Source organism: Amia ocellicauda, chromosome 22 (genome assembly GCF_036373705.1).
Source record: "Amia ocellicauda isolate fAmiCal2 chromosome 22, fAmiCal2.hap1, whole genome shotgun sequence".
NCBI classification, from domain to species: domain Eukaryota; kingdom Metazoa; phylum Chordata; class Actinopteri; order Amiiformes; family Amiidae; genus Amia; species Amia ocellicauda.
In genome coordinates this window covers 14,307,353-14,328,069 of record NC_089871.1, presented here as the reverse complement: position 1 = coordinate 14,328,069, position 20,717 = coordinate 14,307,353, and the positions used below count along the sequence as shown (strand labels likewise).

The following is a 20,717-nucleotide window of genomic DNA, read 5'->3' as shown; positions in this document are numbered from 1 at the left end:
AATCACGTGGGTTGACAGCTGACTGTCGCTGAAACAGACTGCACTGCGGACATGCCACAGACTGCGCGTCGTGTGAGGTTGTTCCCCCTTCAACCGGTTGCAACGTTATAACCAGCAGGATCCACCATAACTATGATCACCACCTTCCCTCAGACAACTCCGCCCTCAGGCTCGTCCGATTTGCCAACACTTCTCACGTGTCACGGAATCGAGTCATGTGATTCACAAACGCCATTTCGTGCCCATCATGACAACAATTTTGTGGACCGAATGTAAAACGTACTTTGCCTTCAGTGGACAGAATGAACACAAGAGTATGCGTTATGTCCGCAAAATGTTGTAAGGAAAAATACATTTCGTGCACAAAATGTAAAAGTTGCATTTCATTTCGTGGACGAACTGAAACCCCTCTTTCATCATTCCGTCCACGAAATGAATTACAGATATTTACATTTAGTGGGACGAAATGTGTATTTCGTGCACAAAATAGCTTTCGTGCACGAAATGATGTATGTTTTTTTCCTCTAGCATTGGGGTGGTTGTCCGTATCTGACATCCCGTCATCAGCTCCGCTGGACTTACTCCAGTAGCACTGATGGGGGTGACCCAATAGCACATCAGACTGCTGACTTGTTATAGTAGATAGGTGAGCTATTTCTGTGTCTCTGGAGTAATAGTCCACTAATATAAGATATTTTTGGCCTTCCAGCTCACACAGGTCTGCCCTGATCTTTTGCCATGGACCTTTTGGTAAGGGTGTTGTCATTACTGTCTCTTTCCTTTGTGTAGGTTTCTTCTCTTCACAAAAGTTGCATGCCATTACTGTCCTAGCGATGTCAGCACTGATGCCCGGCCACCATACGGACATCTTGGCTCGTTCCCGGCTCTGGTGACCATCACGAATCTGCTGTAGAATGTCCCCTTGATGTGAAGCTGGGATGACGATCCTGTCTTGATACAGCAGGAGGCCATCTGAATCTGATAGATGTGCTCTTGCTGTATAATATCCATGTAGTGTATATGGTATCTGTGCCATTTTCTTAGGCCAGCCATTGCGAACAAAGTCAATAACCATCTGGAGTTCTGCGTCATTCCGAGTTGCCTCTCCGATGTCATCCAGCCTGCATGCAGACACAGGTCTGCTCCTCTCCACAGCACATATGCTTTGACGTCTTCCTCTGTGTCTCAGGTGTTCTCATCCATCAGAGGGTTGAAGGCCTGGTCCTGGGAGTCTCCCCACATCCACTCTGCTCTTTTTTCAACAGTTCAGTGAGCACAGATGACAGGCCAGGTAAATATTTTCCCAGGTAATTCACCATTCCAAGCATCTGGCAAAGCTCAGTAATGTTTGTTGGACTAGGTAGCTTGGTGATTGCTTTCACTTTATTATTGTCTGGCTTAATTCCATCTTTTCTGATGCTTTTACTAAAATACAAAATCTCTGATTTCCAAAAGTGGCACTTTTCTTTATTCTGCTTTAATCCTGATTTTGTATTACAGCACTCAAACGTTTGTCATGAGTTTCTTTGAATGACTGCATTCATTTCAGTTCCTCCTCCACTTTTGGTAGAATTGGAAAAGGGACCCAGCGTGGTGTTGTGAGTGTGTAGGGTATTGCATCAGCCCTCAATTCAATTTTCACAGGCTCGCAGTTCAATAGCCCTATATCTCCAAACACATCTGTGTTTATTTCATCAGCTTTATAGACTAGACCCATCTTGCATGCAACAGTTCTGCTGAGTAGGTTATTTGCATAAGGTGCTTGAATCACGTGTATCCAAAATTTGTACTTCTGTCCCTTCCATTCACTTTCTGCTAGAAATGTTCCAATGCACTCCAGTCCAGCTGGACTACGAACATCAGTTCTTGATTCAGACAGCTGGGGGTGCTGTAGCATGTCCTGTGACACCACTGTAGTGTCTGCTCCTGTATCAATCTTAAACTTAGCCAATGTGCCATTAACTGGAAGCTTTACATGCCATGCATCATCAGAATCTGACTGTTTTGTTAATGTCCCTAAAAAGAATGCCCCTTGTATTCCCTCATCACTAACAGCAGTCAGCTCTTTCACCATTTTTGTTCTACATGCAATTTCGAAATGTTACATTTTGTTACATTTCCTGCACCTTTCATTTCGTGCTGGGCATGTCTCTGTTGTGCTTGATTGCACCGTGTGCAATTTCCTTGCCTTGTTTCTCTGTTTTTGTAGTTGAACTGCTTACTCTGGCCGCCTGCATTCGGTCTAGAATATTAGGAGTGCTGTTTGATCTCATCCACTTCTTTTTCACCTCTCATGTCTGCATGCTGTTTTTTAATTTTTTCTGACTGACGAGCGATCTGAATTCACCTTCTTTTGTGTCAAGTCAGGCTCCAACTGTAACTTTTGTGAAACATCACTGTCCATGATGCCGATTACTAGTCTGTCGCGTATCTGTTTGTCTTTTGTTCCCCCAAACTCGCAGTGTTCTGCAAGCTAGTAAAGATTCCTCACAAACGATTCCACCATTTCTCCCCCTTTTTAAACTTGTTGATGGAGACTTGCATGCACATGTATTACGTTGCGCTTAGGCACAGCAAGCTTAGTGAGAACAACACTGTAGTTAAACACATCCCCTTCCTCAAAGGTGAAAGCATTGTAAATTGCCTCTGCATCTCTCCTCATTGCATATAATAAGGAATCCACCTGCACTTCACGGCTCTCTTTGTCGAGTTTCATTGCAACTCGATAGTGTGAGAACCTCTGTCTCCATATTGGCCATGCTGACAGCTGGGAGAAACCGAATGGCTCCAGTGGGTTGAATTTCAACATATTTTCTGTTTCATTTTAAGGAAGATTGTGAGTTCTTCAATTCTGACACTATGTCGTGTGAGACACCAGGACGCAGTGGGCTGCAGTTCGAACACTTAATTTGTAAATCACAAGCAGGGTGCAACAGTCAGTCCACAGAGTAGCTCTCTCGGCCATTCACTCATTATCCTAAACAACGCCCTTCTGGCTGCGTAAGCTACATTGCATATCCAATCAATCATTGATAGAGCAGACATCACGGCACTGACCATCATATAGCATGATTATATGGTGACCTCCTGTTAGTATTAGACTGTTTCAGAGAACAGATGAAAGCCCCAGGACATACAGTACAACAGCCCCAAGGGCCCATTAACACTCCAGGACCCGGGGAGTCTATCAATAATATAGCAATCCAGGCGGCATTGGCTCAGCAAAACGTTTTTGTGGACACAAAGCAGATGAGAATACTATAGGATACTGTATGAATATGTTTCTTTATTATATGAATTATTATTCCATGGTTAACACCACACAATACATACATGTATTCTTGCTTTACAGTAACTACAAAATGAGGGCTGGGCTGTGGTGTCCTAAGTCTCACTTTCCATTCCTTGGAGAGAAGGTGGGCGGTGGTTATTTCCCTGAAGATTTAAGAGAGGGGCAACAGAAAAGCACCCCCCACTTCCAGATTGCTGGGGGCTTTTAAGTGAAAATAAATCAGTACTCTGTGCCCTGACAGAAATCCACTAATGGTTGCAAAGTCATATGAGCCTCATTTTAACAGACGATATAAGTCTCAGGCAATCAGTGTGTTTGAGTGATGGATGTGGATAAGGCCACAACCCGGTGAGGATTCCAGTAGATAAGTTACCTCTGGGAATATGTTGCATTGCATGAATAATTATATTAATATTGTTATGATTTTAGTAGTAGTTTGCATGTCACAAAATGTACTCTTGCATTATTATGATTAAAATTAATGATTCCTTTCCGACAATTATTATATTACATGTGAATAATAAGGATGTATAATAAGCTTATTTAGCTGAAACTATCACTAACTAAGCAATCATATAAAATGAATGTTGGCTGTGTGCTAGCACACTGTGTTGTCCACTACAACACTTCTTTAGACTCCTAGGACACTATTTTAGTCGCATATGTCCCTTTTCTTCCCCGTATGACATTATTTGTTCAGGTAAGACATTTGTTAGTCCAGTATGGCATTTTATTGTTCCTGAGTGATAATGTTTAGTGATATATGAAAAAAATGTTTTTTGGTTACCATTTGTTGGTTGCATATGTCAATTTTTGGTGGCATATGGCATTTTATGGCAGGCCTGCACTTGCTGCCTTTTCCTTATTGGCTTATATTCGTATAATTACAACAATAGCTTAATGTGTCTCAGGGACCACTTCCCAGGTGTGGGGGTGGGGGGAAAATATAATACATAATGCTGTAGTATCACTGCTTCTGATGTATATATGTAAGTATGCATACATATATAGCTCTGGAAAAAAATCTGAAATCAATGTTAAGTGGTCTCTTATTTTTTTCCAGAGCTGTATAGGTATAATTACATACTATCATGGACACTACTACACTTATTTCCATATATAACCTTCCATACAATATGACAATCATGCAAAATGTACTGTCAAATGCAGACAATGTACAATGTTCTGAGGTAAATTCTAGTTCTGGAAGAAGTAATGCATGAGAAAGACCTAGGAGTCTATGTGAACTCATCACTTTTATCATCCAAACAATATGGGAAAGTAATAAAAAAGGCAAACAATGCTAGAGTATATTGTCAAAAGTGTAGAATTGAGAACAAGGGCAGTGATGTTCAGACTGTACAATGCACTAGTTAGAGCTCATCTGGATACTGTGGACAGTTCTGGGCTCCACACTTCAAGAAAGATATCGCTGCTCTAGAGGCAGTTCAGAGGAGAGCAACCAGACTTATTCCAGGTCTGAAGGGAATGTCCTACTGAGAGACTGAGGAACTGAACCTTTTCACCCTGGAACAGAGGAGACTACGTGGGGACTTGATCCAAGTCTTCAAAATCATGAAAGGCATCGACCACATCAAACCAGAGGAGCTTTTCCAGATCAGCAGGGACACACGCACCCGGGACACAAATGGAAATTGGGCTTCAAGGCATTCAAGACAGAAAACAGGAGACGCTTCTTCACACAGAGAGGCATCACAATCTGAACAAACTCCCCAGCGATGTGACTGAAGAGGCAACTTGGGAGCAACATTCAAAAATAGACTGGAGAGGATCCTTGGATCACTTAATGGACACCAAACGAGCACGATGGGGGGAAAGGCCTCCTCTCGATTGTAAACTTTCTCATGTTCTTCTTGATATTTCCCCGTTAATAGGATATAGATGTCGTATATAAGTGCTAGAGGTGAACCATACCCATACCCAGCATGTCAATATATCTACAACAACCACAGGAGCACAAACGGGAAGGCACTGTGCGGCGATTCCCAGCTTCATCTCTCTGCTGTGCTCGGAAGTGCATGTTGGTGGCTGCAATACAGTTACCGCCTGCTTTGCATTTAAACAAAACTGGCATTTGACAGAAGCGGGCAGCAGTCTGCCAGCCCCACGCGCGCTCTCGGACGCGTGCCCGCGCTCAGCCACGGGCAGGCGCGCCGCCGCAGACAGGCAGTGCGCGCTCCCGCAGCAACAGGGGAAGATGGCGGCGCTCACGGCTCTCACTCAGGTACGGTGTCTCCGGTCCCTGTTTTTATCGGTCGGCAGCCGGGAGATTGGCGACGGAAGGGGGCGAGGGGAAGGCCAGACCGTCCGTGGCTGTCGGCGAGGCGATCGCGGTGAATCCCCGGCACGCAGGGGCGTTTTCTGCACACGTACGGGGGGCGAGAGGGCAAGGCCTACTGGGACATCACAGCGTCTGATCGTGTATGAAAATGTTTCAGAAACGCGAAAGAAATCCGTGTGGCGGTGGGGCAGATCGCGTAAGGTGACAGGCGACGCCGAAACGAGGTCTTTTGATGAGTATATCAATACGCAGTGCTGTTGGCATGTGGGCTGATGTGTTGAGCCAGTGTTAGATCAGGCACCCAAACTGTCAGATGCATTTGGACCATTTTTGCTCTGGTTTGAACCATGAATGAACGCAAAGGTGGTCGTGTCTTGAAGTGAAGCCCCTAACAGTATGGCCAGGTTTGGTGCACCCGGCTCCTCCATATTATATTTCTTCATATGTGTGTCTGTGGACACCATCCGCGGAGGTATGTGCCATAAGCTGCCATCCACCACAATGTGGGCATATTGTTGAGACCCGTGTAGCCACAACTTTGGTGTGGGCGTAGATCTGGCACCTTCTCCTTGCCAGCTTGCACCTGTTTACGATAGTAACAGGATATTTGCTGAAGTTGCATGGATGTATTGTAACATTTTGGGCTGGCTTTGGAGCTCATCTTTCTAGTATGCAAAAAGATCACCAGTCCGGCTAGGTTCAGAGATGGTCTGTTCTTGTTTCGATGTTGTGAGTCCCTGGATCCAGCTGTTGCAAAGCATGGAAACTATTTGTGGTGTTACTGTTACACAATACAGACTGTCAAAATGCGGCAGCCCCCAGGTCTCAGTTTGTGTATGTGTGTTTAGATGCACATCCAAAATGCAGAAGTGGCTCATTTGTATGTCATAAGATAACAGGGCAATGCATCTTCATTTCATACAAGGTACTTTTCTTTTCTAGTTATACTGTACCTACAATGTGGGAGCTCATTTCTAATGCCCTATTGTTTCAGGTTGGCTTATTTGGGTTGCTGGAGCAATGTTATGGTAGTTTTAAGATGACAGGTTTACTAACTCCTATGTTTATCCGGTTTCAGGAAGTATAACTTTTGGCGACGTGCATGATCACGCTTGGTGGTGTTGGTCAATGCCATGCTTTGAATGTATTCTGAAAGGGTCAGGTCCTGCTATCAACCTTTCACTGAATATCTGGCCTAGTGATGTGTGTAACTTTTTTGATGGCTTTTGCAGTACCCGAAATTGTGTCTTCTGTGACTATTATTCCCTGGATTAAATCAGAATCGTATACTCTGTTTCTTTGCTGCCAGGGTTTACAGTTCAGTTTTTCAAGTAGTGTGTCTCCTGTTCTTATCACTACAAAAAACAAGTAAAAGGACCATTATTGTTGTGGTAACAACTATAATTACAGGTTTAATGAATACATGATAATTTCAGGCATGGCTTTTAGATCCCATTCAAATAGAAGGCCTCTTTGGTACAGTATGTGAGACAGAAAAGAGAAAACATAATGCATTATTATTTAAAACACACTGGAAGATCCAACTGTCAGAATATACTTTACATTTTTTATTTATTTTCCATTCCTGGCAAACATGTATCCTATTAACCCCCAGATAATGTTAAATGTTCAGGAGATCAGGACAGCTATTGAAGACAAATACATATCCACATTTAAGATTAATGTAATTTCCAGTGCCTTGTTTATATCATAGATAGCCTGCAGATCCTTTAAATGTCTGAAGTGACTTTGAAGAATCGTTGAAGCTTAAGATTAGGTCATGATGGGCATTTGAAACAGTTAAGTGAATAACCTCTTCAGACCTTGTGGTAGAATAGAAGTCAGCAGACTCTGTGGTTGTTGGCTACACCGTGAGGGGGGTGGACCTCTGCTTTAATACTCCTTAATTCCCCGTCTAGTCTCAGCAAAAATATTTTGTAGAAATGACTCTGATCCCGATAGATCACAGTGGCTAGTGCATGCATGAAGAGCAAGGCCTGTGAAGACATTATGGTAATAGAACAGTAACTGAATTTAATCTCAGGCGAATTCCAGCTTTAAAACATGGACTTTGCACTGTTTGAAAGCCTATTAAATCAGCCACTGGGTTTTGTTTTCTTGAAATTTCAATAAAATGAACCAAAAAATAAATAAAATGTGTGACTGAATGAATGCTCTCTGTATTCAGATGAATCTGTTTTTATCTGAACAATAATTTTATTCATTCCCACTAAAGATGGGTTGTTTATTTTACAACAGCCGGCAAGAAAATCCGGCGCACACATACAAGTAAGAGACACTTTAATTACAGTGTAATTTCGTGTGGCAAAATGTACTTAGGGCTTATTTGAATGTAGATTTTAAGAAAAAAAGCTTCGACTGAGTGGCAAAGATGAGCATTAGAAGGAGGGTTTGATCTAGCTTATGGTATTTAGGAAGCCTCTTTTAGATTAAGCTATGTGAGGGGGCTTCAAGATTGTTGGTGGAAGCTGCCAGTCACTTTAGGTACCCAACAGAAGCATGGGATGGCCTTCTCTCATAGCCCTTTTGAAGATATCTGAATAGGTTGGTTCGTTATTTTGAGGAGACAAATCGATTTAAAATCGATTGTTCCAAGTTGCCAAACAATGAACATCCATTTCATATTTGACACTGCTGTTCAGAAGATCTGGCAAAGAACAAGGTCCGTTCCGCCAGCAGCTGCAACGCAGGGAAATCTGGTGCAAATCCAAGCAGCTTTTTGTCAACTAAAATGCCAAATGACCCCGGAGCAGTTGACCTCCCTCAAACAATTCAATCTGGTAATGGACTAATCGGTTCAAGGAGCACCAGTAACAGGATGTAAGACGGTACTTTTCCAAATGCACCTGATCCGGTGGGCAATGTGGTTACTTAAGACATGAACTGCTGGGAGATGGGAAGGCAGCAGGTTGGGGCGTGGGGGGGTGCCACCATTATGTGCTCTGATCACATCCCTTATGATTTCCCGCGGCACAAATGAAGTCAGCGTTTCTGAAATGCAGCCAAGATTACACAAATGTGCGGAAATGTATAATCTCTGAAACTGCGCCAGAGAAATTGACCTAGGGATTTTACAGAAAGGCTTAATAAAACGTGCTATATACTACAGCATGCCATCAGACACAAAGGATGTGTATGTTCTGTGGATTATCAGGGGGATGGAGGGGTGGGCATGCCCTTTGAACCCAATGAACAGTGTAGTTAAGTTGTGGCACTGTACAGTCTGAGATTGGACTGAATGCTCTTTTATGTCTTGAATTGCAATTGTCAGAAAGTTAAGCTTTACTGTGGCGGTTAAATAAATAGGCTGACAGTAAAGAATTGCCACAGTCTGTGTTATCGGAGTGCTGCCGAATACTCTCTAATGAGTGTGACCGTGTATGATCTTTTTAGGTGGCAACAAAGCTGGCACTGATAACAGATACAGTGCAATCTCATTTTGTACATACCTGAAGAGAGAGCAGTTGTGAAATGATTTTGCTTTCCGAATAAGACGCTAACCCAAACTTCACTGCCCATTTTCATGTGTAATTGACCTGTCCTAAAAGTAGAATTGTGGTATAAATCAGTACCCATGTATTTACCTTTTGTTACATTTATATAGTGTTATCTTCTGCAGCTGATTGCTTAGATACATTTTTCCAGCAGCATCCATTGTTTTTGGCCAAAAGATTGACATGTGTAACATACTGGAATAACTTGAATAACCATAATGCAACTGGGTAGGACTGACTTCCTCATTCTTTAAAGGATTATTACTCCTGCATTAAGCCAGCCATGCAAGATTAGATGGTGAGTCAGTGTAACATTCTCAAGTCAGTGGTTTAATAGTTTTTACAGCTGTCTGAAATCAAATTTAGCCCATGAAATTGGACAAAATGCATGGTTTCACAAGGGGGACATCAGGCAGGGCATATTACGATATTAGGGTGAATTTAAGGTGAAAGTAAATCACTTGTTTCCACAAAAATGGCAGGAGAGAAGGTTTAAAGCTGGTTGCAAATCACAAATCAAGTTTTGCATAATCACCTTACTGTTCAGCCAATAAGCATGTGTCTGTCCAAGCTCCAGAACAACATTTAATGTTTCCTGATTTGGGACAGGAAATCCCACTCGGGTGGTGCTGAAGTGTTTCTGTGAGACGGGGAAATGATAAGAAGGTGGAAATATCATGGTTTCATTTTGAAATGGTTTATTTAGCTGGTAGACTTCCTGCACATTTACAGTTGCATCGAAAGGCCTGTGATTTGGTCTGTTTGGGGTGAAATTGTTGTCTTTGTCTTGATGATATAGCTGTAGGTGTAAGCAGCCGGTCTTGTGAAACATCCTAAACTGTGTGCAGTCAGAAGTCCTCCAATGTGAATTGTCTCAGGGGAAATGGGTGGGGCGGCAGGAATTGAACAGGCAGTTTTTTCCCTTCATGGATAGATGCTTCCATGCCATTACTTTGATGCAGTCTTGGGGTTTTGCAAATGGGTTTCCAATTTGTATTGTTACTGGTAGAACTCTTTGCAGAGAAGTGAAGGATAAAAATAAAAAATCTCCTTCTGGTTTTGCATATATAACCATAAAGAGCTATTAAAAGCCTGATTTTAGAAGCTGATGCCCGGTGTGGGCGTTAGCCTCGCGTGAGTGATGCTGTCTGAAGTGCTAATGTCCTCAGACCCATTTGTATTGCCTGCTGCAGCGCCGATGTTCCCACATCACTGTAAAACAAGTCTCCGTGAGTCACAATTGTCTGCCAGTTCAAATTAATGCTGTAGTACTATTGATTTTTGCGTTATGCCTGTAAAGCCTGCAGTCAACGTGCTGTGATGCCTTTGGGTTTTTCCTCCCCTCATCTAATTTCTTATGCTTATCTCGTTAAGTTGAAACATTATCTGGCGGTTAAATTGCATTCCGGGAGATTGCTTAACCAATAGGAAATTATTCCTTGACATGCAAAGCTCACAGACAGATGTGCAGGAAGCAGAAGCGCTTGTGAGGAATCCATTTTCAAGAGAAATATGCATTGTTCTTTCAAAGGGGTTCTTTTTCTTCCCAGGCATGTCTACATGGATTCATTTTGAGCCCATATGCATTAAAGATCCCAAAATGCTATCAAGTTGCCCATGGGGGGGGGGGGAAGGGTAGAATCAAATCAATCTCAAGACAGGGAGATCCTAGCACTGCTTTTGTTGCTGGGAAAAGCATATTTCCGGTCAGTTTACCGAGTGAAACAGTGAATGGTTATTTCTAGGTTACTTTTAGGAACACAAAGACTCAAAGTGTACAAAGCAGTCTGTTCAAATAGACACGCACACACTTCTTGTTCTGTAATGTTATATAGGTCAGCTTATGTAGTTCCCCTCTGTTCTGGTGTCAGGTCCCTGATAATATTGCATCCCATCTCCATTAGCTCAGCCAGTTTTAGCGATGTGCTATACTTGTCTTTCCTGTTTCACCCGATTCACGAAACAGTTGCCTGGCTATATTGGAGGTTTTTCACAGCAGGTGACTGTTTTTAATTGGTTTTATACCTGAATCTAAACAATTACACTGTATGAAAATAATGAAATCACTCCAATAAATGTTATCCTTTTACCACATGCATTTAATAATCTTGGAATACTCTGATTTCTGTTTAATTGAATCCAGAAAGCATTACAGTTGGTTATTTGCAGTATTTCATGAGGCCGTGTGCAGTGGCTCAGATTGGACTGGTTAAGGAAAACCTTGGGAAACCCTCAAACACGCACCCCCCCAGTATCTTGCCAATCTTCTTTCTTGCTGCGCTGTGCTTGTCAAGTCGAATTGTATTGAACAGTACCCACCCTGTGTGAAAATCCCTACAGTTGACCCTACCGCGTTCCCAGAGCAAGGCTTAGCCAACTAAGCTGTGGTGTTCAATGGGATCCCTTGGCTTCTTGTCGGGCTTTGAGCCTTTTGTTCAGCCCTGTAATGTTAAAGCAATTATCATCATATTTGGGTAAACATGTTGACATGAATCTAGAGACGCACAATCAAAGAGAGGGCAGCACGTCCAAAAAAAAACAAAAACACTGAGGGTCTCGCGAGTGTGGAGTGCCCCCAAATGCATAAGCACCCTGACAGGAATCTGTTGTAATTGGTTTTCTCTGAAGGGGAGGCTTTGATTATTTTAATTGTGTGCCTCTTTTGGAAGGGAACAATGGATTCCTCTCAGTCTCTCCTTATGGCTGTAAAATGGCATTGCAGTGCTGCAGTCTGTGTCGGACAAATCTGTGCTTTAACCCCTGGAGTGGTCTGATGCTTCAGGAGCAAAACTGCAGGGGAAAAAAAAAATCTGGAAATGAGTGTTTGGGCGGCTTGCTGTTGGAAATAATGATTGAGACACGAGTTTCAGTCAATCAGCTTTATTTATTGCAACTTATTTACATCTTACATTAGAAACTCTTTATCTTGACCCAGAATGTAGGAGTTGCTCAGCACCAGGCTTCAAGGTCTTGTTCCCACCAAATGGGGGGATTGCACTTAAACGGTGTGCTTTTTGCACGTAAACTCACACGCACAGAAGAACAGCAATGGTATATAATTATAAAAAAAACAATGATTATAGAAATATTAATGTAATTAAAATGGATAAGAGGATCAGAATCGTTCAGCTGACCTCAGTGTTGTGTGATAAGACAGTGGCAGCTGGCAGCTGTCGTTTGCCATCTCTTGCTTTCTTATCAAGTTTGTGGCAAGTGTCTGAGATATCCGCCACGTGTCTCTCACCCTCATTAGGCCTGTACCATATTCTTGCCTAGGGACTGGAAATAATACCTTCATCTGCGATTGTGCTTCAGTGGCCATGTTTGTTTTGAGCTTGAAGATGCTCCCACAGTATCGTCAGTCAGCGAGGTGGAAAAGATTGATTCTGACAATATAAACATGGTCTTAATAATTCCCTCTATTTCCTGCTTTTATTCATTGTTTGAATACTTAGTGGCCAGTTGAGCTTTACATTAAATGGTTGAAAATTATAAAAAGGAGAAATCATAACGCATTGTGTATCTCAATCCCAACTGAACTTTCTTGTGTGTTTTTCTCTTTCCTCAAGCTTGAGAATTAATTGTTTTATTTATGTTTTTTTCAGCTTTCAAGTGGGAACCCTGTCTATGAGAACTATTACAGACAGGTAAGGTCATGAAGAGTTTCTCTATTTTATCAGGTTGCAATATGTTCAATATGTGCTTCTCAAGTCTTAAGAGGAACAAGGACATATGATCATATTACTCCTGTGTTGGCCTCTTTGCATTGGCTACCTGTGTGTTTTAGAGTAAAATGTAAGATTCTTCTTCCTTTTAAAGCATTGCATGGATTAGCCCCCAGTTATATTTCTGAATTGTTGCACCCTTACACTCCTTCACGGTGTTTGTTCTCAGGTGATAATGGTTTGCTATCCCCTCCCAACACTAGACGTGCTACTTTGCGAGATAGGGATTTTTATTCCATTGCTCCAAAGTTGTGGAATGACCGTCCAATTCATAATTAGACTGTGTACTTCTGTCAATGTATTTAAGACGTGACTGAAAACATATTATGCACTCGCTTTTCCTGCTTGCTAGTAATTAGGTGTGGTTTTGCTCTTTTATTTTACTTTACTTTATGTATTTGTTGTGTGTGTTGGTATTTAATGTGTTTACATTTTATTGTTTAATTGTAAAGTGCTTTCTGATGTCTTCAACATGAAATGCACTATGCAAAATAAAGGTTATCATTATTAATTGACCTTTTGTTAAAGGTGAATCATGTTCAAAAGTGAAACTGCTAAAAAGTAACGTAGGAGCAAAAGTTCTCAAGGTTTAGCTGCGTTTTGAAGTTCTAGCTAGTGCACATCAGAGTTGAAGAGTGCTTATGTTAGGGGCTTGCGAATTAGGCAGTATAAGACTGCAGCAAAAGACGTTCAGCCCAGCGACAGTGTCAACGCACAGCTGGAGCAGTTAATCTGGGTGGTACGTTTCTGTAGATTTGTCTTCTTTATCTTCTGACTAGCAAAAGGCAGTAGCAGCAGGTATCTGCCAGAGATTCAGGGCCAATAGGGCCGAGTCATCAGCCGCCTCAGGACTGGGAGGAAGATGCACGAGCAGTCTTTATTCCCCCAGACGTATTAATTATAGTCCACGTGGTGGAGAACTGACGGGGACATTGCCCAAAGCTGCGTGGCAAACCCATCACTCCACACGCCTTTTGTTGAAAACTGGCTATCCCTTTCTTATTCAGATCAGCTGCAAATATGTGTCCCTATATGTGCTCTCCTAAAAAGCGACAAAACTGCATGCTTGTAAAACCACTGGGACATATTTTCATGCGCAAGGTATGCGGTTAAGACTCATCATCGTCTCAGAATGATCATTGTGAACAGTTGAGAATAGTTTTCTATATAAAACATTTTGAAAGATGTGATGGTAAAGTTTAATTAGGCATACAGATGAAGGTAGAAATGGCCTTTCGGTTACATATGGTTGTTCAGAGAGAATAATTTTGAGTAATATAGCTTACTTATGGACTGAAATAAAATTTAGCAATCGAATTAGGGTTATATTTTGCTCCGCGCTAACGTTAGGGTTGCTTTTCTACTGACTTTACTGAAACGTTTGTAGATTTGTATCAGCCTAGCTACGGTGTTGCCCAGGGTTGGGATTCAGGCTGCTGTTTGGTCTTAAAATGGGACGGGTTACCTCAATGTCCTGCAGATGACAACGGCTGTTTTTTAAATCAACATTTGTCCTTGTTTGCAGTCTTTGTAGCAGACTGCCGTCATCTGTGTTCGCTTGTTTGTCCTTGCAGGTTGATCCAGGCCACACAGGGAGGGTGGGCCCCACGGAAGCTGCTTTGTTTTTAAAGAAATCCGGTCTCCCTGACACAACCTTGGGAAAGGTGGGTGAAGTGCCCTCCACAGGTAACAGCTGCAGGCTGGTACAGAGCACACAGATCTCAGGCTCTGGTGAGGCCTTGTCACTGGTCTACTGAGATTCAACCCTGCATTCATATTTTATGCGGTCTTCTGTTTCCTTTTAGTTTTTTTCTTTTGATTCTCATCAAACTCAAAGGCCTAAAGTAATTTTACTTAATCTCAAACTAAAAAAAACATAATAATCTGATTTAGCATTCATGGCCCTAGCAAATTCAAAAGCTAAAGTATGAGGGCCAGTCAGTCACACACTTTTCTCACACAGCCAGCTGGATGCCATTAATGCTTGTACGTGAGAATTGCTGCCTTTTTAGAAATACATTTTTGTTCACAGTACCTGACACAGAATCTGACTTGCTTCATTGAGGCACATGTGTTACATCTTATATATTTGTATTTATGCAAATCTTGTCTGTAAGTATAGTTTACATATGTATGGCAGACTATTTAAAAAAATGTTTTTGCTCTTTTTCCCCCTCTCTCCCCAAGATCTGGGATTTGGCCGACCCAGAAGGAAAAGGCTTCTTGGACAAGCAGGTAGTGTAAATCATTTTCGGCTTCTGATATTTGTGTGTGGTGATGTGTGGGGGGGAATGTCCTGAACTCTTCTTTCTGTTTTCTTTCAGGGTTTTTATGTTGCTTTAAGACTGGTCGCATGTGCACAAAGCGGCAATGACGTGAGCCTTGCCAGCTTAAACCTCACCGTCCCACCCCCCAAATTTGTAAGTTGTTGCGCTACTTCCTCAGACTGTGTGTGTGTCAGTCTAATCCTTTAACTTCCAATACATACCAGGTTGTCTTCTTGTACTTGAACCCTTTTGACTTAAAGGACAAAAATCCCTGTAGAATGTTTAATGTTCAGCTTCCAGAAGAGAAAGGGTTGATTCTTCACCGAGTTGAGCTGTTAGACAGCAGAGCAATCACCTCCTTCATAGATTAATGAATCATGAAGGAAACGCATCATTGCTGTGCCTGACAGAGCTCAGATGCTTTTACATCCAAATGTAATATTTCCCACAGTTCCTTTGCCAAACCCTTCTTTATTGGATTGACCTCTGTGCAATCTGTGCATCCAAAAACATAAAAATATGAAAGATTGAGGAAGGAATGTGGTCGATGGCAAAACCTTTCTCCTCTGTTCCTCACTTATAACACTAATGAACTCTTCTTACCTCATAGCTACTTTTATGGTTTCTTTTTTATGTGCTCTTTGGGAAATATGCATGAAATAAATGAGTGTTGGTAAGCATAAGCAGAAAAATATATGCAAAATGTCCTGTGCTGAATTCCCAGGAATGGTGTGCTTTGACTTTACTTGACCTCACTCCCTCTGCTGTTGACGCCACTGGTAATTGACCCGTTTATCTCTGGGTTTATTTGCAGAAGGATACCAGCAGTCCCTCACTCAGCACAGCATCATCATCAGGGGAGTCCCACTGGGCAGTGAGGGTAAGCGAACCCCATTCTTCCGTGAATGTGGCCATTTTGTCCCGTCAGCAACCTGGACGCCATTTTGGAGCTCTTATTAAACCCTCTAATGAACTCCGATCTATAATAAACTCTGACCTTTAACGAAACGGTGATACATAATGAAAGTAAGATGATGACGCAAGTAGAAAAATATTTTCTGTAGCTGGTTTCTTTTGACCTCTGATATCCCTATAGAAAATGCGCCAATGTTTTCTGTAACAGTTTTCAGTATAATTTTATCTGATGAATATACAGGAAATTAGTACATCGATAACATGACAGAGATAGATATTGTATGCTTTTAGTCCTTTCTCTTAAGTGTATTGTCCTCTCTAGGAATGTCGATTTCCTTTCTTGGGGTCATTGTTCTGATGGTCCCTTTTATTATTATTTTTCTTATAGCCGGAAGAAAAGGGGAAATTTGATGGGATTTTTGAAAGCTTAGCACCGGTCAACGGTCTTTTATCTGGAGAAAATGTGAAACCAGTTCTAATAAACTCCAAGCTACCTCTCGATGTCTTAGGAAGGGTAAGGATACTTTTTACATTTTACGTATTCATCTTTTTAAACCCTCTGCATAATATGGGTGTTGCATTGATTTGCTATATTTTGTTCCCCTCTACACTTCATTTATAGCCAAACCCGGTGAATTTTAGTGTGTGGGGTGGTCGGCATATATTCACTAGTTGAACAGAAATAACCTCTATAACCTCTAGGCGTCGGAAATCTGTACAATTGTAAGGCTTTTTTTGCCGCAGCGGAAGGTTTATCTGAGTACAGGCAACGTGTGACCCCTCCCAGACAGCTCAATGTGACTAATAAATCTCCGATACTGCAGCTCTTCCCGTTACGGGCCATTTACTGTTCAGATGGCTTTAGCAGTATTGCAAGTCATCTCCACGATAACGAGTTTTACATTCACAGGGCTGTACGTACTTGTGTGAAAACATACAGGAAAATCATGAAAGCTAACATAATTAAGCCATATTCATGCATTTAATTACATTTTTGTATTTATTTTCCCCTCCTCCTCTAGGTTTGGGATCTTAGTGACATTGACAAAGATGGACACTTGGACAAGGACGAGTTTGCTGTGGTAAGTTTTGATTTTATCCGAGAGCCCACTATGCTCACCGGAAATTTGAGACAATCCCCCTGAAAATGGTGGAAAATAAACTACCAGCCTTGTTTTTCTTCCGTCTTTTTGAATTTCGTTTTCCGCGGTACTTCCAGGCAATGCACCTGGTCTATCGAGCTCTGGAGAAGGAGCCCGTACCATCTGTGTTGCCCTCCTCCCTCATCCCCCCCTCCAAGAGGAAGAAGTCGGGCAGCGCTCTCCCGGGCTCCATCGCCGTCCTTCCCGGCGTGGTTCCCGTACTCCCCGCCAGCCCACCACCGCCGAAAGACAGTCTGCGCTCCACTCCCTCACACGGCAGCATGAACTCCCTCAACAGCGCCGGCAGCCTGTCGCCCAAACACACGCTCAAGTCCGCCCAGGTAGGCTTCGATTTGCCCCACGTCACGCCTCCAGGAAGCAGAGTTGGAGGTCTTCCCTAACACCATCTGGGTTCTTGCAGTGTTTCTGTTGGATGCTGTCATTCTCTCGAGTGCGTACAGTGTTTATCAGCCCATCTTTCTCCTCAACAGAGGTTTTGTTTGTTTTGTTATTTAATAATTGTTTCCCTAACTCCCATGACTCACGTAAAAGGACTGAAACACTTAAAAGCAATGATTGATCCAAACTCAAATCAGTTATCTCTGCCTTAAATGGGTTCATGTTTTGAGTGCTTTAATGGAAAATGTTTGATAGATTACAATTTGAGTCCTCATATTTGTGTGTGTGTGTGTATATTCATTCCCCCCCCCCACCCGGATTCGTTTCCTGTAGCGTATTTAAGCTCTTTGTCTCCTAAAGCCCTGCTTGAATTCAGGCCAAGCAATGAACTATTGAGCTCGAGCACAATTAGAAATGTTTACATGATAACCGCCCAGCTGTAGAGAGAAGCTGGAATTTCTCCTGGGTTTGTGTGTGACTTCATAGCAGCTGTAATATTTGAGTTTTCAGTTTAAGCTTGATAATGTTCCCTTTTTGTATTCCAAAGGTACTCTGATCTGGACTATAGCTAATTTAAAGCTAATTTAAACTGGCTTTAGCCATTGCATAAGTTAATGCAATGCATCTCAACCAGTAGTATATAAGCTGATAACTAATGTTGCATGACAATTTGTTCTGAGAGAAATTTTGGTGGGATTTGAAAAAGGGGAAGTGACATGCTTATTTGTACACTTTGAAGTTCTCCGTTCTGTTTGTTTTTCTAAACCTGTATTTCTGGCCGTCTTGGTTGTGAATATTTTGATTCAATTTCTTATATGAAAAGCTTTTCTCGCATGTCCACATTCTTGAGAAAAACATTGAAAGTGAACTTGATGACTCAAGGGGCCTGCCCATCTAACTACTTAAATCCCAATTCAACCTTTATTTAACCAGTTAAGCCCTTTGAGAACAAGGCGAAGAGGCGGCATAAATACAGCCGTCAACAAATACACAGCAATTAAAAACATCACAACAGAAACGTGTAGCAGAAAATAAATCTAAAATATGGAGTGGCTATTCTGAGTCCAGTTCTCTGTACCTGGGCTCTCTTTGAAAGCTCAACTTGAGAGCTTGACAGATTGCTGTGTTTAGTTCTTCTTGGTCTCATGGGGGATTTAATGTCTTGAGAAAATTTTCCCTTTGCCTCATGGTAAACAATGTGACAACATTAAAACCGAAAGCTGGTGATTCAGTCCTGGAAAATGAAACTCCTCCAGAGATGCAGAAGAGCGCACCGCAAGCATCACAAACATTTCATGTCAGACAATAGGTCAGTCTGCTCTGTGGTACCAAAACACAATTAAGTGTTATTGCTGTACATTTTCAACCATTTGCTGCTTCTCTCATGTCGTTGTTTAGCCAACAGTGAACTGGGTGGTGCCGGTTGCTGACCGAGGAAGGTATGACGACATCTTCCTAAAAACGGACGCAGACTTGGACGGTTTTGTCAGTGGCCACGAAGTCAAAGACATCTTCATGCACTCAGGGCTTCCTCAGAACCTTCTGGCACACATATGGTAAATCAAGAAAGAAGACTTCAATCACATTCAAGAGCCACTGAATGGTTTATATAAAATGTATTGTAACACAGAGATGAGTTGGAGGTGAAGATTAAATTGCAAATCCCATATCCCCGTTTTCATTGTGTGCCCCTCCCCTGGAAGATGTACTTTGCCATCCAGATGAAGTCAACTTTAAACCCTTCCTCTTTCTTGTTGTTTCTAACCAGGGCCTTGGCTGATACCAGGCAAATGGGGAAGCTGACAAGGGAACAGTTTGGTTTGGCCATGTACCTCATCCAGCAGAAAGTCAGCAAAGGGATTGACCCCCCCCAGGTCTTGACCCCAGACATGATCCCTCCTTCAGAGAGAGCCACGCCCGTTTCCGTGAGTGTCCGCTGTCGTCTCTAGACTCTGCTATTTTTCCTTATCCGTGTAGCAACACGTTCACATTTAACAGTCATGAGATAAAACACATGTATAGAATGTTTAACTATATTTTCAACAGTCTATAAACTTGACCCCTGATACAGTCCATATAAACCACAGAAATATGCTTTTGATGAGCGGATTAGAAGCTATAAGTATTTTTCCTCTATGAGGGAAGGGAAGTAGATCTTCAGGGCACTTTCTGAGCATGTGCATGTGAGCAGCAGTACAGAACTGACACCTTGACCTCATTCTTCCTGTGATAACTGCAGCCATCTTGGAAATGTCCAGCCTGGTTTTCTTTTGCCCTCTGGGGTTGTCTTGTCTCGCATTTCTTCTCAATGCTTGTTCCATACCACCTTTCTCTCTTTGTAGAGTCTTTCAGGGTATATGACTCCCGTAGGATCGGAAATCGCTGCGCTTTCTGAAATGCGTCGTGTGAGTAACTACTTCTGACCTGTTTCACTGTGTGGGGCTGTCCTCCCTGCCTTGCTGTCATGTCCCTGTTTTGTTGTGTTGTTCCTTTTCTTGCACATCCACTCCTCCATTTTTTTGCACTTGACTAAAATGCATCCTTTGGCTGAATAGTTGTGCATTCCCTCTCTGTTTCTTAGATACATTTTTTAAATCTGCCGAGTCTTTACTAATGAAAGCATGTCTCCATATGTTTTTTTGGCCTGAATTCCTGAACACAAACGCATTGATTCATTTTTTTGGTTAAAAATAGAAAAGTGTTGCCCCCCCAATCCTCAGTTCTTACACTACAGAGAGCCACTGTCCATGCTTGCAATATGGGGTCTTGTAAGTTGTGTAAAAGTTTAAGTTAGTGTTTGTTTAAACTTACGAACAGTGTTTTACACTTTGCAGACTATGGTCTTTATGTCTGCCAAAGGACCACAGGTATTGTTTAAACCCTAACGCTCCCTGCTGTATTTTCCCTCGTGAATATCCGGTGTTATTTTATTTCCATTCATAGTGAACTGTGAATGTGTTGTCTTTGTCAACGTTCTTCTATATGGAACTCTTTCTATATTTCTATATTATATATCATTTTGTATTTTAATTTAATTTTCCACAGTCTTAGCCAAGTGGAAAAACCCCAGAAATGCAAACAAAACATTAAGTTGCAAAACTAGCATTTAAAACTGTGACTACATTCATGTCCGAGTAACAATAATTTACAATGAGCTCCA

At 42.0% G+C, this 20,717-nt stretch overlaps 1 protein-coding gene across 9 annotated transcripts in view; it reads left to right on the top strand.

Moving 5' to 3' along the window:
* Nucleotides 1-5,479: 5,479 nt before the first annotated feature.
* The window catches only part of eps15l1a (epidermal growth factor receptor pathway substrate 15-like 1a), a 44,335-nt gene continuing 29,097 nt past the window's right edge, over nt 5,480-20,717 (top strand). For 7 of the 9 annotated variants that reach the window (XM_066696025.1, XM_066696019.1, XM_066696018.1 and 4 more), the window contains exons 1-12: nt 5,480-5,537; nt 12,715-12,756; nt 14,409-14,498; nt 15,022-15,069; nt 15,159-15,254; nt 15,916-15,981; nt 16,405-16,530; nt 17,039-17,098; nt 17,236-17,499; nt 18,956-19,113; nt 19,326-19,482; nt 19,900-19,962. In XM_066696025.1, coding sequence (XP_066552122.1) covers nt 5,511-5,537; nt 12,715-12,756; nt 14,409-14,498; nt 15,022-15,069; nt 15,159-15,254; nt 15,916-15,981; nt 16,405-16,530; nt 17,039-17,098; nt 17,236-17,499; nt 18,956-19,113; nt 19,326-19,482; nt 19,900-19,962 — 1,197 coding nt within the window. In that variant the 5' untranslated portion in view covers nt 5,480-5,510. The remainder of the gene's footprint in view (nt 5,538-12,714; nt 12,757-14,408; nt 14,499-15,021; nt 15,070-15,158; nt 15,255-15,915; nt 15,982-16,404; nt 16,531-17,038; nt 17,099-17,235; nt 17,500-18,955; nt 19,114-19,325; nt 19,483-19,899; nt 19,963-20,717) is intronic. The other 2 variants (XM_066696021.1, XM_066696020.1) reach the window with 1 other exon arrangement.